Here is an 18139-nt window from a genome sequence, read left to right on the forward strand (position 1 = left end):
ACAGCATCTTCTTGGGAGGCAGAGATCAGGAGGATAGTGGTGCAAGGCCATCAGGGGCCAAAAAAGTTGGGAGACCCCATTTAAATCAATAAGCCAGGCCTATCATCTCAGCTATAGAGGCCATAGGTAGGAGGAGCGTGGTCTGAGGCTGGCCCTAGGCAAAAAGTGAGAACCTGAGAAATAACCTAACCCTAAAATGGCTGGAGGTATGGCTTAAGTGGGAGAGCCCTTGCCTAGCAAGTGCAAAGCCCTGAATTCAAAGACCCCCCAGTATGACAGACAAAAAAGAAAAAGAAAAAAGAACAGGAAAGTGACTTGGTTGAATGAGGGCCTCTGAGGAAGGATCCTCTGCCTTCTCCATCAGGAAACTTTTGGGATTTGCATCTCCATTCTTCCTTCCTGGCAGGATTAAAACAGGAATTCCTCCCCCTCTGACACCAAGGCCCACCAATGATCCCTCATCCCTTTCACTGCTGCAGACTGGTATCCAGTGGCTCAGTCCCTGCCGCCTGCTGCTCACCAGAGCTGGTGGGACAGAGGCCTCCATCACTGCCTGCTCCATCTTCACATGGTTTTCTGCCTACCAAGTGGGTCAAATCTCTGCTCACCTCTGTGAAGCCCTCTGAATGACCCCGCCACCCCACAACCACTGGATGCAGGATCAGAAGCCCCTGGGGGGGGGGGGCAGGCCAGTGGGGTAGAAAGCATCTCCTGCAAGACTCCAGGTGGGTGGGGCTGATACTTGCAGGATTTGGGGTTGGGAGGGTAAAAGAGGAGTCTGGTGCACGGGGAGCCCGACCCAGGAGGAGGTGTGTGTGGGGGTGTCTGGGGGTAAATGGGCCTGGAGTCCAGGCCCCCCCCTCCCCGCTCCCCCCTTCCCCCTTTATTGAGTCTGGTGCTGCCCCCTGCTGGACACACCCCCCACACGCAGAGAGGCCGAACGAATTAAATAGTTTTATTTACAAAAGGTGACCTGCGGCGGGGGATTAGCAGCACGGCGGCGGCCCGGGCGGGGGGGTCAGGGCTTTCCCCGCCCCGTCCACCCTCCCCCCCCCCTTTAAGGCACAGCCCGCCCCGCTCCCCACCCGAGGGGCCCCGGGGCGCATTCACCACGGAGGCGGGCGCGGGTGGGAGCCAGAGGACTTTAGTGCGGCCCCCTCCCTCCCCTCCCGGTCCCCCGTCCCCCTCCGGCTCAGGGCGGCGGCGCGGCGGGCGGCGGGCTGAGCACCAGGCGGATGCGCTCCACGCACAGCTCGGTGGCCTGGCGCGTCTCCCGGCACAGCGCCGCCAGGCTCAGGAAGCCGTGCGGCAGCCCCTCCACCACGCGCAGCGTCACCGGCTGCCCCAGGCCGCGCAGCCGCCGCGCGAACATCACCGAGTCGTCCAGCATGGGGTCCAGGGCGCAGGCCTGGGGGGGAGAGTGGGTCAGCTGGAGCCCCTGACCCGACCGGGGTCCTGTCCCCTCCCCTCCCGCCTTGGACCCAAGCTTTCACTCCCCCCCCCCTTTTTTTTTCCTGTCGGTCCTGGGGCTTGAACTCAGGGCCTGGGCGCTGTCCCTGAACTGTTTTGCTCGGCCATGGGAGCCACAGCGTCTCTTCTAGTTTTCTAGTGGTGCATTGGAGGTTAGGAGTCTCAAGGCCATGCTGGCCCAGGCTGGCTTTGAACTGTGATCCTTAGAACCTCAGCCTCCTGAGTAGCTAGGAGCTACCAATGCTCAGTTCCATGGTGTGTGTGTGTGTGTGTGTGTGTGTGTGTGTGTGTGTGTGTGTGTGTGTGTGTGTGTGTTTGCCATTCCTGAGGCTTGAACTCAGGGCCTGGACGCTGTCTCTGAGCTCTTGCGCTCAAGGCTGACGCTCTACTACTTGAGTTGCAGCTCCGCTTCTAGCTTTTTTGGTGGTTCATGGGAAATGAGAGACTCACAGGCTTGGGGCTGGGAAGGTGGCTCAGTGGTCGAGTGCTTGCCTCAAATGCATGAGGCCCTGGGTTCAATTCCTCAAAAGTACCACATACACAGAAAAAGCCAGAAGTGGCGCTGTGGCTCAAGTGGTAGAACACTAGGCCTTGAGTGAAGAGCTGAGGGACTGCACCCAGGCCCAGAGTTCAAGCCCCATGATGGACAAAAGAAAAAAAAAAAGAGAGACACTCACAGGCTTTCCTTCCTGGGCTGGCTTCAAATTGCGATCCTCAGATCTCCTCTCCAGAATAGTGAGGATTATAGGTGTGGCCCACCAGCAGCACCAGGCTACTTTCTTTCTTTCTTTTTAACTGTATTTTTTTTTGGAGGGGGGTGTCTTTTCTTTTTTGGTACTGGGGACTGCGCCCAGGACATTGCACTTGCTCGGCAAGCGCTTTGCCACTGCGCTACATCCCAGCTCACTTCTTTCTCTTGTTAGTACTGGTAGCAGGACTTGAACTCAGGGCTTCATTGCTCTCATTTGGCTTTTTAGCACAAGCCACACCACCACTGGAACCCAACAACCTTCTAAGGCCCTTGGGCACATGACTATGATGGCCAGCCTGGATCCCCTGTGTCATCCTCCTGGTCCCTCAGGTTCTGTGTCTTGATGGCACACCTGTGCCTCCAGGCCTGGCCCCGCCCCCTCCCGCAGTGGCTCCCGCCCTGCCCCAGGCTCACCACCATGTGCACGGGTGGCAGGGTCTTCAGCATGCTGTCCGGTGCCAGCAAAGGCGACATGAAGGGGTTTTTGACGATGGGCGCAGAGTAGAGGGGCATGCGGATGGCTCCTTGGCTGGAGCGCCTTGGGTGGAAACCCTCAGGGAAGGCGTTGCTGACTCCCTGGTTTCTGTCCTTGGGGTTCAGCTCCTCCTTGACCTCATCTTCCCGTGGGTGCTCGGGTCGCAGGAAGAAGTTGACGTCGGAGGGTGTGTTGGGACCGAGTGTCTCCACAGACAGGGACATCTCTGGGGTATCCGTCGCCTCGGAGCTGCCCTTCAGGCTCAGTTCCTTCAGGGTCAGCGGGCACTCGGGCTGGGCCAGGGCAGCTTCAGACACACTCCTGCGCATAGACTCTGTGGGAGGGGCAGAATCCGGGACTACAGGGGGTTGTTACAAGCCTGGCTGTTTGTTAGCCTCTAGCTGTGGAAGTTTGCCAGTCTGTTGCAGTTGGGTGATGGCCTGGCACAGGTGTGTGTGTGTGTGTATGGTGGGAAGTGCGAATCAATTTATTTCTGGGAGCCTCAGGACAAAGGGGATGGAAGCAGTCCTTGGCCTGTGTGAGCCAGGTAAGAAGTCTAGGAGGTGGAGATAGATCTATGGAGGTCGCTGCCTGACATGTGTCCTCTCAATTTCAGCTGCCTGGGGACCCCCAGCAGGAGGCCCAGTCAGTGTTTGCTGTGAATGTATTGAAGGGACTAGACTAACAGAGCTGCAGAGCAAACAAGAGTCTCTAGGGGGCACCTGGAATCCTAGTACTCAGGAGGCTGTGATCTGAGGACCACAGGCAAGTGTATGAGACTCTCTTACCACCAATTAACTATGAAGAAAGCTGCAAATGGTACTGTGGCTCAAAGTGATAGAGTTGGCCTTGAGCAAAAATAAGCTTAGGGACAGTGCCCAGACCCTGAGTTCAAGCCCCAGGATGGGCAATAGAAGAAAAAAAAAAAGCTGGGCACCAGTAGTTCAAGCCTGTAATCCTAGCTAGTTAGGAGGCTGAGATCTGAGGATCATGATTCAAAGCCAGTCTGGGCAGGAAAGTCCATGAGACTCTCCAATTAGCCAGCAGTGGCGCTGTGGCTCAAAGTGGTAGCCTTGAGCAGAGATCTCAGGGACAGCGCCCAAACTCACACTTAAAGCCCCACAACTGACACACACACACACACAAAGTTTGTGTCTGGTCTGGACCCTGAACCGAGGGCACAGGAGTCTTAGGTGGAGTTTCTGGGCTGGACCATCAGGAGATCTGGCACTTCTGAGTCACCTCCCAGGGCGTGGACCTCTCCGGGAAAGGCCATTTGGAAAGCAGTTCCTGTGACAGTGGATGACTATGGGGTTGACTCCAGATTGTTTGCGTGTCCAGGAGCTCAGCCTCTCCTCCCCGCTTCCAGGTCCTTTACCTGGGCCAGCCTGACTGGGGTGGCCTGGGACTGGCCAGGCCTGTTACTCACCTACTGGGGCTATGGAAGACTTCTGGGACTTGCGTCCGCTCAGCTCCAGGAAGGAGTTGAGCCATGAGGAGGCACCGAGGCGGAGGTCTCTGAGGAGCAGGGACGTGTCCCGCCGCACCAGCCCCATCATGCCCAGGGCCTTCTGGTCCGAGTCAGACTGGTCCTCTGTCTCTGCACCTGCGGAGTTGGTCTCTTCTACTCACCATCCCTAACACCCAGAACTTCAGCTGTCTGCACCCCAAGGGACCCCAAAATGTCTGATTCCCCTCTCCCCTTTTTTTTTTGGTCGGTCGTGGGGTTTAAACTCTGGGCCTGGGCGCTGTCCCTCAGCTCTTTAGCTCAAGGTAGGTGCTCTACCACTTGAGTCACAGCGCCACTTCCGGCTTTTTCTGTTTATGAGGAATCGAACCCAGGGCTTCATGCACTCAAGGCAAGCAGTCTACCACTGAGATCCCTTCTAAGGAACTGAGGAATTGGGTGCTGGGAGGTTCCTATCTGTCATCCTAGCTACTCAGGAGGCTGAGATCTAAGGATCGTGGTTCAAAGCCAGCCTGGGCAGGAAAGTCCATGAGACTCTTATCTCTAATTAAACACCAGGAAACTGGAAGTGGTGCTGTGGCTCAGCGGTAGAATGCTCGCCTTGAGCAAAAAAGCTCAGGGGCAGCGCATAGGCCTGGAGTTCAAGACTCATGGCTGACATAAACAAACAAATAAATGAGGAGCCTCGGATTGCCCTAGTGGCTACAGCTAGGTGTTCCCAACACCTGCGCTGCCCTGTCCTGCCCACGTGGGTCTCGGTCTCACCCGAATAGGCGCTGACGCATTTGGAAAGCACACTGAGGGGCAGGAGGGGGTCCATGATGCTCAGGAGGCGGGAGGGAGAGGCGGCAGACTGCAGTGTGGTGACGGGGTAGGCGGCCATGATGCCATCTGGCACCCGTACCCCATAGGCGGCTGCCCGAAGGGACACAGTAAAGCAGAGGTTCCCGCCTGCGCTGTCCCCTGCCAGGCATATCCTTTCCCCCGTGGAACCTAGTTTGGGGAGAAAGAGACTTGGTTACAGCTTGCCAGGGAGAGAGGGCAAGTGCGCAGGAAGGGGCTTGTACTCTGAGCTAGGAAAGCTGGGCTCTCAGGGGGAGTGAGAGGTCCCCCCGAGATCTAGCAAGTTGCTATTTGATCTTTTGAAAGTAGGTATTTTGCCAGGTGCTGGTAGTTCACATCTATCATCCTAGCTCCTCAGCAGGCTGAGATCTGAGGATCGCAGTTCAAAGCCAGCCTGGGCAGAAAAGTCTGTGAGACTCATCTCCAGTTAATCACAGGAAGTGCTGGAAGTGGTGCTGTGGCTCAAGTGGTAGTGCTAGCTTTTAGCAAAAAGGAGCTCAGGGACAGCTCCCAAGCCAAGTTCAAGCTCCAGGACCAGCCCCCACCCACCCCCCCAGAAAAGATATTTTATGGCTTGGGTGTCAGTAGCTCACACCTGTAATCCCAGCTACTTAGGAGGCTGAGATCTGCGGATCATGCTGGGGCAGAGAAGTTAGTGAGACTCTTATCCCTAATGAACCACCAAAAGACCAGAAGTGGAGCTGTGGCACCAAGTGGAAGAGCACTAGCCTTGAGCACAAAAGCTCAGGGACAGTGCTCAGGCCCTGAGTTCAAGCCCTAAGACTGACCAAGAGAGAGAGAGAGATAGAGGAAAACCTAAACAAAAAAATACACAAAAACGCTGGGTGCTGGTGGCTCACGCCTGTAATCCTAGCTACTCAAGAGGCTGAGATCTGAGGATCACAGTTCAAAGCCAGCCTGGGCAGGAAAGTGAGACTCTTACATCCAATAAATCACTAGAAAGCCGGAAGTGGTGCTGTGGCTCAAGTGGTAGAGCATTCGCCTTGAGCTGAAGAGCCCAGGGACAACGCCCAAGCCCAGAGTTCAAGCCCTACAACCGACAAAACAAAACAATACACAAAAAGGCTTGAGGGTGTGGTTCAAAGGAGGCACAGACTTACCTAGCAAGCCATGAGGCCCTGGGTTCAACCCCCACCCTGCCCCCAATATCTAGTATCTCAGGAAAATGAAAATTAGAAAAAGGAGCCTGTCCTACAGGACAGGCTGAGGGGCTAAAGCCAGGGGAAAGAGATGGGAGGAGGAATTTGATGGTGGGGAGGGAAAGGGGGGGTGTCAGGAGTCTGGAGGTGGGGAGGGAAGGGGGCAGGGCTCACCGAGCAGGGCACAGTGCTTGACGGCCCAGCAGTAGGCAAAGAAGCATTCTTCTAGCGCCCGGGGGAAGGGGGCCTCAGGGGCCAAGGAGTAATCGATGGAGACGATGGGGGCCCCCAGCTCCTGGGCCCAGCCCTTGAGGTAGGGCTCGTGGGATCTGGAGGTCTGGGCCACGAAGCCCCCGCCGTGGATGTGTATTACCAGGGAGCGCGATCGGGGGGCCTGCTGGGGCCGTGGCCGCAGCTCCAGGCCCCGAGGCCCTTCGGACTTCACCAGGCTGTTGAGTTCTTCGCTGTCCTGGGAGTGAGGAGGGCGGTGGGGTGAGGCTGGGCTGGGCCTACCTGGGCCCGGAGCCTCCAAGATGGGGGAATGGGAGGAAGGGCATGCTGGGCCGTGGCCAGGGCCATCCATACCTGTCCTTCCCGCAGGTCATAGGAGATGAGCCTGATCAACACAGGCCCGGGGCCCGTGTGGGCCAAGGGAGGCGAGATGGTGACAGTGAGCTTGGGGTCAGAGGTCAGTGGCATCTCAAAGGCCTCGGGCGGCAGGCTGAGCAGGCGGCTTATCCTCACTGTGGCTGATGCCATGTTGGCCAGAGACTGGGGGTGGGAGGGGGGTACAGAGGGGTGTTGGGCAGGGACAGCCTGTGGAGGGGTGCCCTGCACATCACCTTGCTCCATCTTTCCCCTCACATGCCCCTCCCCGGGGGTTCTGCAGTAACCACGGTGGTTTCAGATGGGTCTCTGGGGCATTGGGTGAGGGGGGCGGTCCCCATCGATAACAGGTCAGGGTCCCATGCTCACCGACAGCACCTCGATCTCTGTGATATTCCAGAAGGCTTTCCAGAAGTGCACATCTAGGTTCTGTATGATCCGCTCAAACTCGGCCCCGCGCAGCTCTGGGTCGATGGCAAAGCGGCCGCTGGTGAACAGGGAGCTGGCGGTCACACCTGGGGGGGGGGAGTCAGGAAGGATGTCAGGGATCCTCCCTCTCAGCAGGTCAGGCTGGGGAGGAGGGACAGGAGGGGAGGTGGTAGGCAGAGCCCGGCTAGCACTCACTGAGGCCTGTCTCATTGCGTTTGTAGTGCTCCCCAAAGGATACCAGCCCAATGGAGATGGTCTGCAGGAACGGCCGGATGGCGGGCGTGAACTGTGGAGAGATGGGTGAGCTGCAAAGGGCAGAGATGGCAGGACCCTGTATGGAAGTTCCTACTGTGTGCTGGGCATGGCTCTGGAGATGCCACCTTCACAGACCTGGTGATCTCCAAGGGAAGGGAGATGCTAAGCAAATAAAGATGCCCAATGAGCTGGGCGCTGGTGGCTCACACCTGTAATCCTACTACTCAGGAGGCTGAGATCTGAGGATCTCAGTTCAAAGCCAGCCTGACAGGAAAGGCTGTGACTCTAATCTCCTATAAACCACTTAGAAAATGGGAAGTGCCACTGTGGCTCAAGTGGTAGAGTGCACGCCTTGAGCTGAAGGGCTCAGGGACAGTGCTCAGGCCAAGAGTTCAAGCCCCATGACTGACTAAAAAAAAAAAAAAAAAAAGCCCAATGGCTCACGCCTGAATCCTAGCCACTCAGGGGGCTAAGGCTTGTGGGTTTGGAGCTAGCCAGGGCAGGAAAGTCTGCAGACTCTTATCTCCAATCACACACACACTCACACACACACACACACACACACACACACACACACACACACACACACACACACACAAACTGGAAGTGAAGCTGTGACTCAAGTAGTGGAGCACTATCCCTGAGCAAAAAAAGCTCAGGGACAGAAGCATCCAAGCCCTGCCTTCAAGCCCCAGAACCAGCACAAAACAAAAAACAAACAGTACGTTTGTAAACTAATATCATACAAGGGCTGGGAATGTGGCTCAGTGGTAGAGTGTTTGTCTAGCATGCATGAAGCCCTGGGTTTGATTCCTCAGCACCACATAAACAGAAAAAGCCAAAAGTGGCCCTGTGGCTCAAGTGGTAGAGGGCCAGCCTTGAGCAAAAGAAGCTCAGGGACAGTGCCCAGGCCTTGAGTTCAAGCCCCAGGACTGGCAATCATCATCATCATCATCATCATCATCATCATCATCATTGCATGTCCCTGAAGGCATAGCAGGTGCAAAAACCTGGGCAGCAGTGCCAGGCATGGAAAGCTGGGGTGCCATGTGGCTGGAACAGAGTGAGCTAGGGAGAAGGGTGAGGGAGGGCAGGGAAGCAAACTGGGTCTCATGTAGGACCTGTGGCTGAGGAATCCTGCGTGGGCAAAGCCACTGGAGGGCTGTGAGCTGGGAGTAAAAACATGCGGGGATTTCCTAAAAGTCAGAGAGAGGACAGGTTGGAAGGGGGAAAGGGGAGGGCCGTAGGAACCCAGAAATAGAGACCTGATCAGAGATAGCCAGATGGGCACACGAAGATCCCTGGGGCAGAAACAGCTGTGGGGAGAGACTGCTGGAGGCCTGGAGATGGGGCTGACACCAATCAGGTAACAGAACAGGGCCAAGCAGTTAGGAAAACAATGAGGAGATAGCATCAGAGAAAACTATGCCTGAGGAGGTGGAGGAGGTAAAGGGGGGGTGGGGAGGGTTCACCAGCCAACCCTAACCAAGGGTCTACAGCATGGTATCCTCTGGGCTAGAGCAGGGGCTGAGCAGAAACCCCAGCCTCCTGGGGATGGCGTTTTAGAGGGCGGAGGCAGGCCTCCATTATAGTGAAGCCGTGCCACCGAGAGCAGCTGGCACCTGGCCCTGTTCTGTGTTCCTGGCTCAGGGCCCAGCAGGCCAGAGGGCACAGGGGTACTGGTTGGGGAAGCTTTGTTCTTTCTTGTGACTCTAATGTACTACCAGGATCTGGAGAGGTGTCAGCAGGCTCTGCTAGGCTGATCAGTACTTGTGAGCTGGGCTGGAGTGAGGAGAGGCTCTCAGGGCCCTTTCTCCACCTTGGAACTAGGCTGCTGAGGAGTGGGGTGGGGGGAGGTGGCCTGTAGGGAAGTCTGGATAAGTAGAGTGAGGGGTGCAGCTTACCTCTCACTGAGGTGGAAGGAGGCTCAGAGAGCATGGGGAAGGACTGTATGGTCACACAGCTCCAGATATTCCTGCTGGGGTTTCCCGATGCAGCTGGTGGGGACTGTGAGGCTAGCCAGGGACACCCCACAGGAGCAACTTGGATCTCTACGCTGAACCTGGTGCTCTCCCAATTCTGAGTTGCCATATCACTTTTCACATAAGTAGGTCTTTTTTTTTTTGGTCGGTTGTGGGGCTTGAACTTGGGGCCTGGGTGCTGTCTCTGAGCTCTTTCACTTAAGGTTAGTGGTCTACCACTTTGAGTCACAGCACCTTTCTGGTTTTTGAGTGTAAACTGGATGAGAGTTTCATGGGGACATTTCTGCCCAGGCTGGCTTTGAACCATGATCCTCAGATCTCAGCCTCCTGAGCAGCTACAATGACAGGTGTGAGCCACTAGCACCCAGCATGAATGAGTCTTTCTCTGTGTTGGGGATGGACAAAGACTATGAGAAGGCCCATGGCTAGGGTCAGGGAGGAGAGAAAGCACAGCCAGCTTTCCCTTTGTCATTAATTCCAATGGGTTCACTGGCCTGGCCCGGAGGGCTGCCTGGAAATCCTGTGATTCCACAGCAACTTCAAAAAGCCCAGGTCTCAGCCTGCCAGCTGTGGCAGGCCCCCTCCCCCACTGCAGAATTCCAGGTGTGGGGGGTGGCAAGGGGTGTCCTCATGTAGAACATGCCTTGGAGAGCAATACTGACCACCCAGCCAGTGAGATCAGACAATTTCAGGGGCCAAATAGGAGAGATAAAGAGTAAATGAACAGCCGGGCACCGGTGGCTCACACCTGTAATCCTAGCTACTCAGGAGGCTGAGATCTGAGGATCACGGTTCAAAGCCAGCCCGGGCAGGAAAGACCATGAGACTCCTATCTCCATTAAACCACTAGAAAACCGGAAGTGGCTTTGTAGCTCAAGTGGTAGAGTGCTAGCCTTGAGCTGAAGAGCTGAGGGACAACGCCCAGGCCCAGAGTTCAAGCCCCATGACCGACAAAAAAAAAAAAAAAAGAGTAAATGAACAGCCAGTCACTGGAAGATCAGAGTTCAAAGCCAGCCCAAGGCAGGAAAAAGTCTGTGAGATTCTTATCTCCAACCAGCAAAAAGACAGAAGTGGAGCTGTGGCTCAAGTGGTAGAGCACTAGCCTTACACCCAGGCGCAGAGTTTAAGCCCCAGGAGACACACACACACACACACACACACACACACACACACACACACACACACACGAATAGCCTGATTCCCAGACAACAAAGAGGGAATTCTGTTGAAAAGATTTCTTACCACACAGCAGATCTGGTCCAGGACTTTGAGAGCCCTTAGTCCAGCTCTGAGCTCCCACCCACTTCTCCTTTCTGTAACCTGCCGTTTTCTGAATCCTATAACACTCACCCTCGTGGTTATTCTACCATAGCACAGGGCCAAGGTAGGGATCACCAGTGTCTCCGTAGGGGTCGGCAGGGCCAAGGGGCAAGGGCCTTACCTGGAAGCCCAGGCAGCGGCCGTAGAAGCAGCCTTTGTGCAGTGTGACATACTCGCGCAGGAACTCAGCGGTGATCTTCTCGTCGCCCTCGAAGAAGAGCCCCCCTGGGCGGTTGATGGCTAGCAGGCGCTGCCCGTAGTAGGCCAGGGCCCGGAGCTGGGTGAGGGCCGCCAGGTAGGCCTCCAGTTCAGCCAGATTGTGGCTGGTACGGAAGAAGATGCTGCGCCGATTAGAAGCCACATAGCGGCACTTGTGTAGCAGGTGCGCCAGACAGCAGCGGGCGGTGTGCACCAGGCTGCGGTACCCATTGGCAGGTGTCTCAGCGTCCAGGTCAAAGAGGTGTGCCACGCTCAGCAGGCGGCCTAAGGCCGGTTCCAGCCCCAGCGCTTGTTCCCGCACCCCTGCAAACACACTGGACAGTCGCCGGGCCGTCTCCCCCGGGCCCTGGCTTGAGAAGAAGGCCATGTTGTCTTCAGCCAGAGTCACCAGCGACTGTGTGATGCTGTGCAGGTCCATGTTGTGCGAGAACCGTGAGGCTGTGGGCAAGGCGGGGGAGGCCAGTGAGACAGGGTCCCCTTGTGCCCCCCTGGCTCAGCTGGGCCCAGCAATCCAGGCCCACCCCAACTCCCTCAGGGCTCAGGTTTCAAAGATCCAGGAGCTCCAAGGCCCTCTGTTTGGTTCTGGAGTTGCATCCCAGCCTCTTGTCTCTAGGACTCAGGAGTCTGGGACTTCAATCTTTTAGTTCCTCAGGAACAAATTTTCCCATTGCCCAGGGCCTTTCCCCCTTCTCAGGAGCCCGGAGCTCCAACCCTGTCCCCTCCGTCCTCATACTCAGGAGCCCCGGCCTAGTCCTCTCTTTTTTAGACTCATGGAATCCTACGTTCTCTGGGATTCCAGCCTGCTTGTCTTGCTCTTCCCTCTTTCTTGGAACAGACATTTTGGACCCAGTGCCCTAGCTCTTGCATCTTTTCCCACGCCCTGCTTCTAAGGAGTGAAGAGTTCAAATGCCTGCCTCCTGGGATACCTGTCTCATGTTTAATCTCAGGGTGTGGTGGGGGTGGTGGCTCAGGACTTCTTATTTGGCTCTGAGAAGGGACAACCAGCCAGTTTCTTCTCAAGACCTGGGAATCCGGGCTCATCCTATGTGTCCTTTCTTGGACTCCAGGTGTCGGTCCACAGGCCCTCCCCTCCCCTTCAATGATATTTGAAGGAGTTCAGTCTTCCAGCCCATTCCCATTGTCCTTTTCACAGGAGGGGAAGTCAAGGAGCTACAAGTTGCTTGGACAGCAGTAGTCTCAATTCTGCTACTTATGCCGGGACTGTTTCTCCCTCCCTGAACTCTGGAGGCCAGGGCCTCTAGGTCTGGCCTTATACTCTGCCCACTCTTCCTTCCCAAAGCCCAGTGCCAGCTGCCTGGCTCCCAGGCTTAGAGCTGCCTGGTCCCTGGGAAAGACCATCTCCTCTCCCTGCCAGGCTCTGCAGCCCAGGAATGGCCATTTCTGTCTCTCAGCTGACCCAGCACTCACCCCACCCGGGTCTCTTCGGAGCTGGAGCTCCCTGAGGCTGGAACTGCTAGTCTATGGCTTGTGCCAGTAGCAGCCTGGGGCGATAAACTGCAGGAGGGGCCTGAATGCCCAGGGTGTGGCCAGCGGCTCCACCTCCCATCCAGAAAGGACAGTGGGAGCCACGTGTTCTACACAGAGTCCAGAGCCCAGGGCCCCGCCCCTTTCCCCCCTACTTGATCTCAGCCTCAGCTAAACTGTCATTAGCTGGTCCCTGTCTTAGAACACAAGAACCCAGGCCCTGCCTCTTCCTTCCTCAGGACTAGAGGTCCCACAGCCTTTCGTCCTTAATACACTGTCCCCTCTCACCCAGCCAGGCTGCCTTACATCTCCCCAGAGTGGACTCAGGCACCAAAGCTCCAATGATCTCAGCTCCTACCCTTAGGCTGGCCTTGGCACGGGGATCCCTCAGCTGTTAGGAGGAGATAGGCCAGCCCCGCTTCTCCCTTGTAGGAAGACAAAAGCTGATTAAGAACACACAGCCACACTCAACTTGGGGCCCTGGCTACAGGTGCACCTCAACTGCGTACTTTGTACTTTCATCAAGCTTATAAGGCAGAGGGTATGGATCTTTAGGAAGATGACAAAATTACAAATACAAACTGAGGTCCAGGAGGTGGGTGCTGGTGGCTCACGCCTGTCTTCCTCGCTACTCAGGAGGGTTGGGATCTGAGGATCATGGTTCAAAGCCAGCCCTCCTAGCCAAGACTATGAGACTCTTATCTCCAATGAACCACCAGAAAACCAGAAGTGGAGCTGTGGCTCAAAGTAGTAGATGGCTAGCTTTGAGCACAGAAGCTCAGGGACAAGTGCCCAGGGCCTGAGTTCAAAACCCATGATTGACACCTCCCCTTCCCCCAAAAAAAGGAAAGAAAAGTATAAGTATAGTGTGGTGATTGCGATGAAGCTGCAGGAATGAGGTCCTGAAGCCTGCATGCACCATTTGCCTGGCTGTATGCTACTCCTCTGTGTCTGCCACAGATGCTCAGCCTGGTGAAGGAGGACAAGTAAGGCAGCCCTGAGTCCAATCATAGGGCCTAACACAGCAAATGGCTGGAGGAGGAAGGAGGGTATAAAGAGGCAATGAAGGCCAAAGATGGATGGTTGCTTGGAATAGGAATGCCTCCCTCCCCAGAGCCAGCAAACACACAGATAGACTACAAGGGCAGGAGGGGATTAAGCTTGACTGCTGGGACAGGACCAGCTGACTCATTAGGTGGCCTTGGAGGAGCGAGGTTTCCTCACCTGGAAACTTGGCCATTCTGCCTACTCTGGCTGGCGGTGTGCTTTGTGAGCAGCACCTCCTGGGTGGCCTGGTCCCTCCCTTCCCTTCACACTTCCTTTTCTCTTCTTCCCTTCCTTCTTTCCCCTCTCCTTCTTTCCCTTCTCTCTCTCTCTCTTTTTGTGATCCTGGGGATAGAATTCAGGGTCATATGCATTCTACGGGAAGGAGGCATTTGTGCTCATGGCTTGCTCCCTTGGGGCTTGCCTCTGTGTGTGTGTATGTATGTCTGTCTGTCTGTCTGTGTCTGTGTGCACACGCGCACACGTGCGCCTATCCTCAGATCTCAGCCTTCAGAGTATGGCTGATTACAGGTGAGAGTCATACCTGTACTTGCTGGGTTGTGTCATTTTTCTCCGAGTCACGATTTAACATTAGATTAGATTCTAGGCCTTCAGAGGGACGGGCCACCGTTTAATTTTAACTTTTTTTTTTCCTTTTTTTTGGTGGTCGTAGGGATTGAACTCTGGGCCTGGATGCTGGTCTAAGCTCTTCAGCTTAAGGCTAGTGCTCTACTACTTTGAGCCACAGCACCACTTTTGGTTTTCTGGTAGTTCATTGGAGATGGGAAGTCTCACAGACTTTCCTGCCCAGGCTAGTTTTGAACCATGATCCTCATGAGTAGCTAGGATTACAGGTGTGAGCCACTGGTGCCCAGCCTAATATATATATATGCCAATTCTGAGGCTTGAACTCAGAGCCTGGGCACTGTTCCTGAGCTTCATTTGCTCAAGGCTAGCATCTACTACTTGAGCCATAGCACTACTTCTGGCTTTTATCTGTTTATGTGGTACTAAGGAATCAAACCCAGGGCTTTGTGCATGCTAGGCAAGCACTCTACCACTGAGCCACATTTCCCAGTCCTAATTTTAACTCTGAAACAGTACCTGATGCACAATGCTAGCTGACACCTTAACTTCTCATTTTCTAAACCCAGTCTCATGCATTTCCCACCCTGGCCATTCTCATCCATCACAGCTCACCTGCGGCCACTCTGACCCCACTTATGGGGAAACCAAGGAAGGGGTCTTTATTAAAGATGAGGAGGAGGCCTCCCACAGAACCAGTGATTGATGGGGAAGGGCAGGACCCCCCAGGCCCTGGTGGCTGCCTGACTCTGCCCTCTGCTCTGCTTCTGGAGGCTCCCTGAGGTTGAGCTGCCTGGAACCAGAAAGAATGAATGCCAAAGTTGCCAGAAACTTACTAAGAACACTAGGCAGAGGGTATTGGGGCAAAGGCAGGCCTACTGGGACTATGGATGAACATGGCATGAATGGGGCAAAGGTAAAGCTGAGAGGGCCTGGAAGGAGGGTGTCCAGATGACTGGGCTAAATCAAGCTTTTTGGCCTAAAAGGCCTGGACGCCAGCGATAGAGCAGAGCAGGTGCTCTTTCCTAAGGCTTGATATGTCTGAAGGTATGTGTTTTGTATGCAAGTGTCATGATCTCTGTGTATTTTTTACCTTATGAAATGATGAGAGAGGGGGCTGGGAAGGTGGCTCAGTGGTAGAGCGCTTGCCTTGCAAGCCTGAGGCCCTGGGTTCGATTCCTCAGCACCATATAAACAAAAAGAAAAAAGCCGGAAATGGCGCTGTGGCTCAAGTGGTAGAGCGCTAGCTCTTCAGCTGAAGGACAGCGCCCAGGCCCAGAGTTCAGGCCCCACGACCGGACCCCCCCAAAAAAAAAAAAAAATGATGAGAGAGAGAGAAAGAATGTATGTGTGTGTGTGTGGTGTATATTACCTCACTGCTCTAGCTGAAACTAAGGGAATCATCTTGGCTGGCCACCTTCCCCATCCTCCCCCCATCCAGTCTATCAATCAGTAGCCTTTCTGCCTCCTATAGTAACACTAAGGCCCCCTCCCACCTGGCCTGCCCTCCCCCCCCCCCCCCCGCCCTCCCAGACTATACTGTAGCATCCTTGTGCAGACAACTGCAAAGCCCTAGATGTGCCTTTGACTTCCCTCTGCATAGCAGCCAGAGGGACGTTTGAAAACAAATCTGAATTCACGCTCCCCCTCCCTTCTCCCAGGATCAAGCTCTAAATCCTGGACATGGCAAACCCAAACCAGGCTCCCCTCTCTTCTCTTACCCTGCCCACCTCAGCTTCCTGTGACCCTCCTCCCTCCTGCTCTGAGTTTCCTGTGTGCCATTCAGGACTGCTTCCCCACACCTCACTCTCTCTCTCTGACCCCTTTGCTCAGTGTCTAACACCTGCCCGTGCCTGAGTCCAGTGTCATCATCTCCTCTTTCATTTCCTCAGGATTTTCCTTGGGTTCTATTTACCAACAAATAAGGCAATAGTTTTACATGCTTGATATCTATGTCCTTGGCTCCACCAAGTCTGTCCTGGGAGCCCAGGGCCTGGCAGTATTAGGTATCCAGTGAGTATCAGCTGGATGAATCTGAGTGACTAGAAACTTCTAAGTTCACAAATCAAGATTGAGGCACCCAACTGAGACTGCCAACTCATGATTCCTCCTTGCCTGAAGGAGGCTCACGTGCCTCAGTTTTGTTATCTGGGAAATGGGGTGACCATAATGACACTAGCCTCGTCCAGTTACCGGCAGGATCAAGTTCTTCTTTGGCACACACGGGCGCCTTTGGGGCAACGATCAGGTCTGATTCACCAGGCTGGAGTCCTGGCACCAGAGAGGGCCCCAGGAAATGACAGGCAGATAACAGAGTTGGTGAGAATAAGCCTTTGTTGAGTAGGTAGGTGCATAAATCTGTGAGTAGTACTGGCTGAGCATTGAGCAGGGAGTCCTACCCAAGCAGATTCTTTCTGACACCTCCCAACAACCTTTCGGACGCCTGATTATTAATATTCCTATGTCAAGGTTCACACATTCCTTCACTTATTAATCCAAGAAACATTCTGAGTGCTTCTGTGCCTGGCATTCCAGGCAATCTTAGGGTAAACGAGGCAGAAACAGCCCCTTTCTTGGGGAGTTCACTTTTTTAATGGGGAACCAGCAGTAACAATCACATCCACTCCTCCTGAGGGCTTGTTGGGGGGGGGGGAGCGCTAAACCCTATTCATGCATTTGAACATTACAACAGCCAACCATGTGTGTTTTAGATAGCAGCCCAGGGCTTCCTAGCTCACAGCCTGAGGAAATGGGTCTTGAATCTGGATCTGTCCTGCCTCTAGGTAAGCTGTCCTGCAGGGAAGCTCAGGATGACAGGCAGAGCTCTCAGGCGAATCTGAGCTTGTCACAGCCTGTGCTTAGGCTCTGGAGCAAGCTGTCCTTCTACCCTTGGCTAATGATGTAGGTAAGGAGAATGAACTTGGGGTCCCTGGGGCTAGGGAGCCAGGTCATTGTCCCTTCCTGAAGCTTTGTAACACCTGTTGGTCTGTCATCCTTTCCCCAGTCTTCTGAGATTCTAGGGGACCCAGGTGATGGCCCTCCTTTCTCCTTAGGGATGCTAAGAAGAGCCTAAGCCAGCCCAGCCCAGGGCAGGGCGCCCGGAATGAGGTAGGTAGACTGACAAGGAAGGGTTGGATGGATGGATTGACTTGGGGGTGGGGTGGGGTGGGAGGAAGAGTTGGTGATGAGCTGTTTTGGCCCCCAAACATTTCCCTACTACCAGGCACCCCTTCCTCTTACCTTTCCCTGACTCACCCGTAAACTTCCCCTTTCAGCAACAGATGCTAAATTATTACCCTTCCCCATGATCTTCTCAAGGGGGGCTAGAGACCTGAAAATCGGCGCTTGGATAATTTCCTAAGGCAAGGAAACACAGAGAGAGGGCAGCGGTTACCCTTGGTCACTCTACGAAAACGGAACCGCAGAGGGGACACCCCGGCCTGGGGAGGGGAAGGGGCCGTCCGGTAATCCTTAAGCACCCTCGGCTCTCACATCACCCCCTTCCTCACAAGGGCTCGTCCCCCACGCAGGACGACAGTGGGCCAGTCCACGCCCCCCCCTCGTGGCAGTGGGTCCGTCCACTCAGTCTCTAGTACCCCTCCGGAGGTGCGAAGTTCCTTCCGGGCTGCCGCCGGCTCACCTTTGGCTTTGCTTTTTCGCCATCGCCGGCGACTGCGGCTCTTCGACCCGTCTTTAACCTTCTTCGAAGCCAGAACTCCCAGGGGCCCGGATCCCCGGGCTGACTCCATCAATTCTCCACGATCCCCGGGTGCTGGGCCCAATTCCAACAACCGCGGCCCCGCCCCTCGGGTCAATCCTTACTCTACACACCACCGCCGGGCCCCCGCGCCAGCCAATCCCGTGCTTGCGTCTGGCGGAGCCCCGCCCCGACAGCTAAAGCAGAAGGCCTGGCCCCGCCCCGTCGGCTCGTATTAAAGGGACAGCGGCCAACAAGAATGCAGACCTGGAGGCGGAGGTAAAAGCATCCTGCGGACAGGAAGACTGGAGAGAGCCCTGGGGAGGGGATGTCTCCCAATAGGGACGCCC

General features: G+C 55.3%; 1 protein-coding gene across 4 annotated transcripts; it reads right to left on the reverse strand.

Annotated features, from left to right (window-relative positions):
* Nucleotides 1-1072: 1072 nt before the first annotated feature.
* Nucleotides 1073-17904, reverse strand: Lipe (lipase E, hormone sensitive type). Of its 4 annotated transcripts, none has more exons than XM_042668193.1 (11): nucleotides 17733-17822; nucleotides 17348-17449; nucleotides 10881-11416; nucleotides 7398-7488; nucleotides 7143-7288; nucleotides 6753-6938; nucleotides 6342-6636; nucleotides 4930-5157; nucleotides 4126-4302; nucleotides 2636-3030; nucleotides 1073-1408 (listed from the first exon to the last, which is right to left on the reverse strand). In XM_042668193.1, exons 3-11 carry the CDS (start codon nucleotides 11394-11396, stop codon nucleotides 1193-1195), a joined length of 2250 nt encoding a protein of 749 aa, XP_042524127.1. In that variant the 5' UTR covers nucleotides 11397-11416; nucleotides 17348-17449; nucleotides 17733-17822; the 3' UTR covers nucleotides 1073-1192. The 4 variants fall into 4 exon arrangements, with proteins under 4 accessions (XP_042524127.1, XP_042524126.1, XP_042524125.1 ...); XM_042668192.1 differs by having other exon boundaries at nucleotides 17333-17449; XM_042668191.1 differs by lacking the exon at nucleotides 17348-17449 and having other exon boundaries at nucleotides 17733-17904.
* Between the last annotated feature and the right edge of the window lie 235 nt (nucleotides 17905-18139).

This window comes from Dipodomys spectabilis, unplaced genomic scaffold (genome assembly GCF_019054845.1).
Source record: "Dipodomys spectabilis isolate Male_0828 unplaced genomic scaffold, ASM1905484v1 ptg000422l, whole genome shotgun sequence".
NCBI lineage: Eukaryota > Metazoa > Chordata > Mammalia > Rodentia > Heteromyidae > Dipodomys > Dipodomys spectabilis.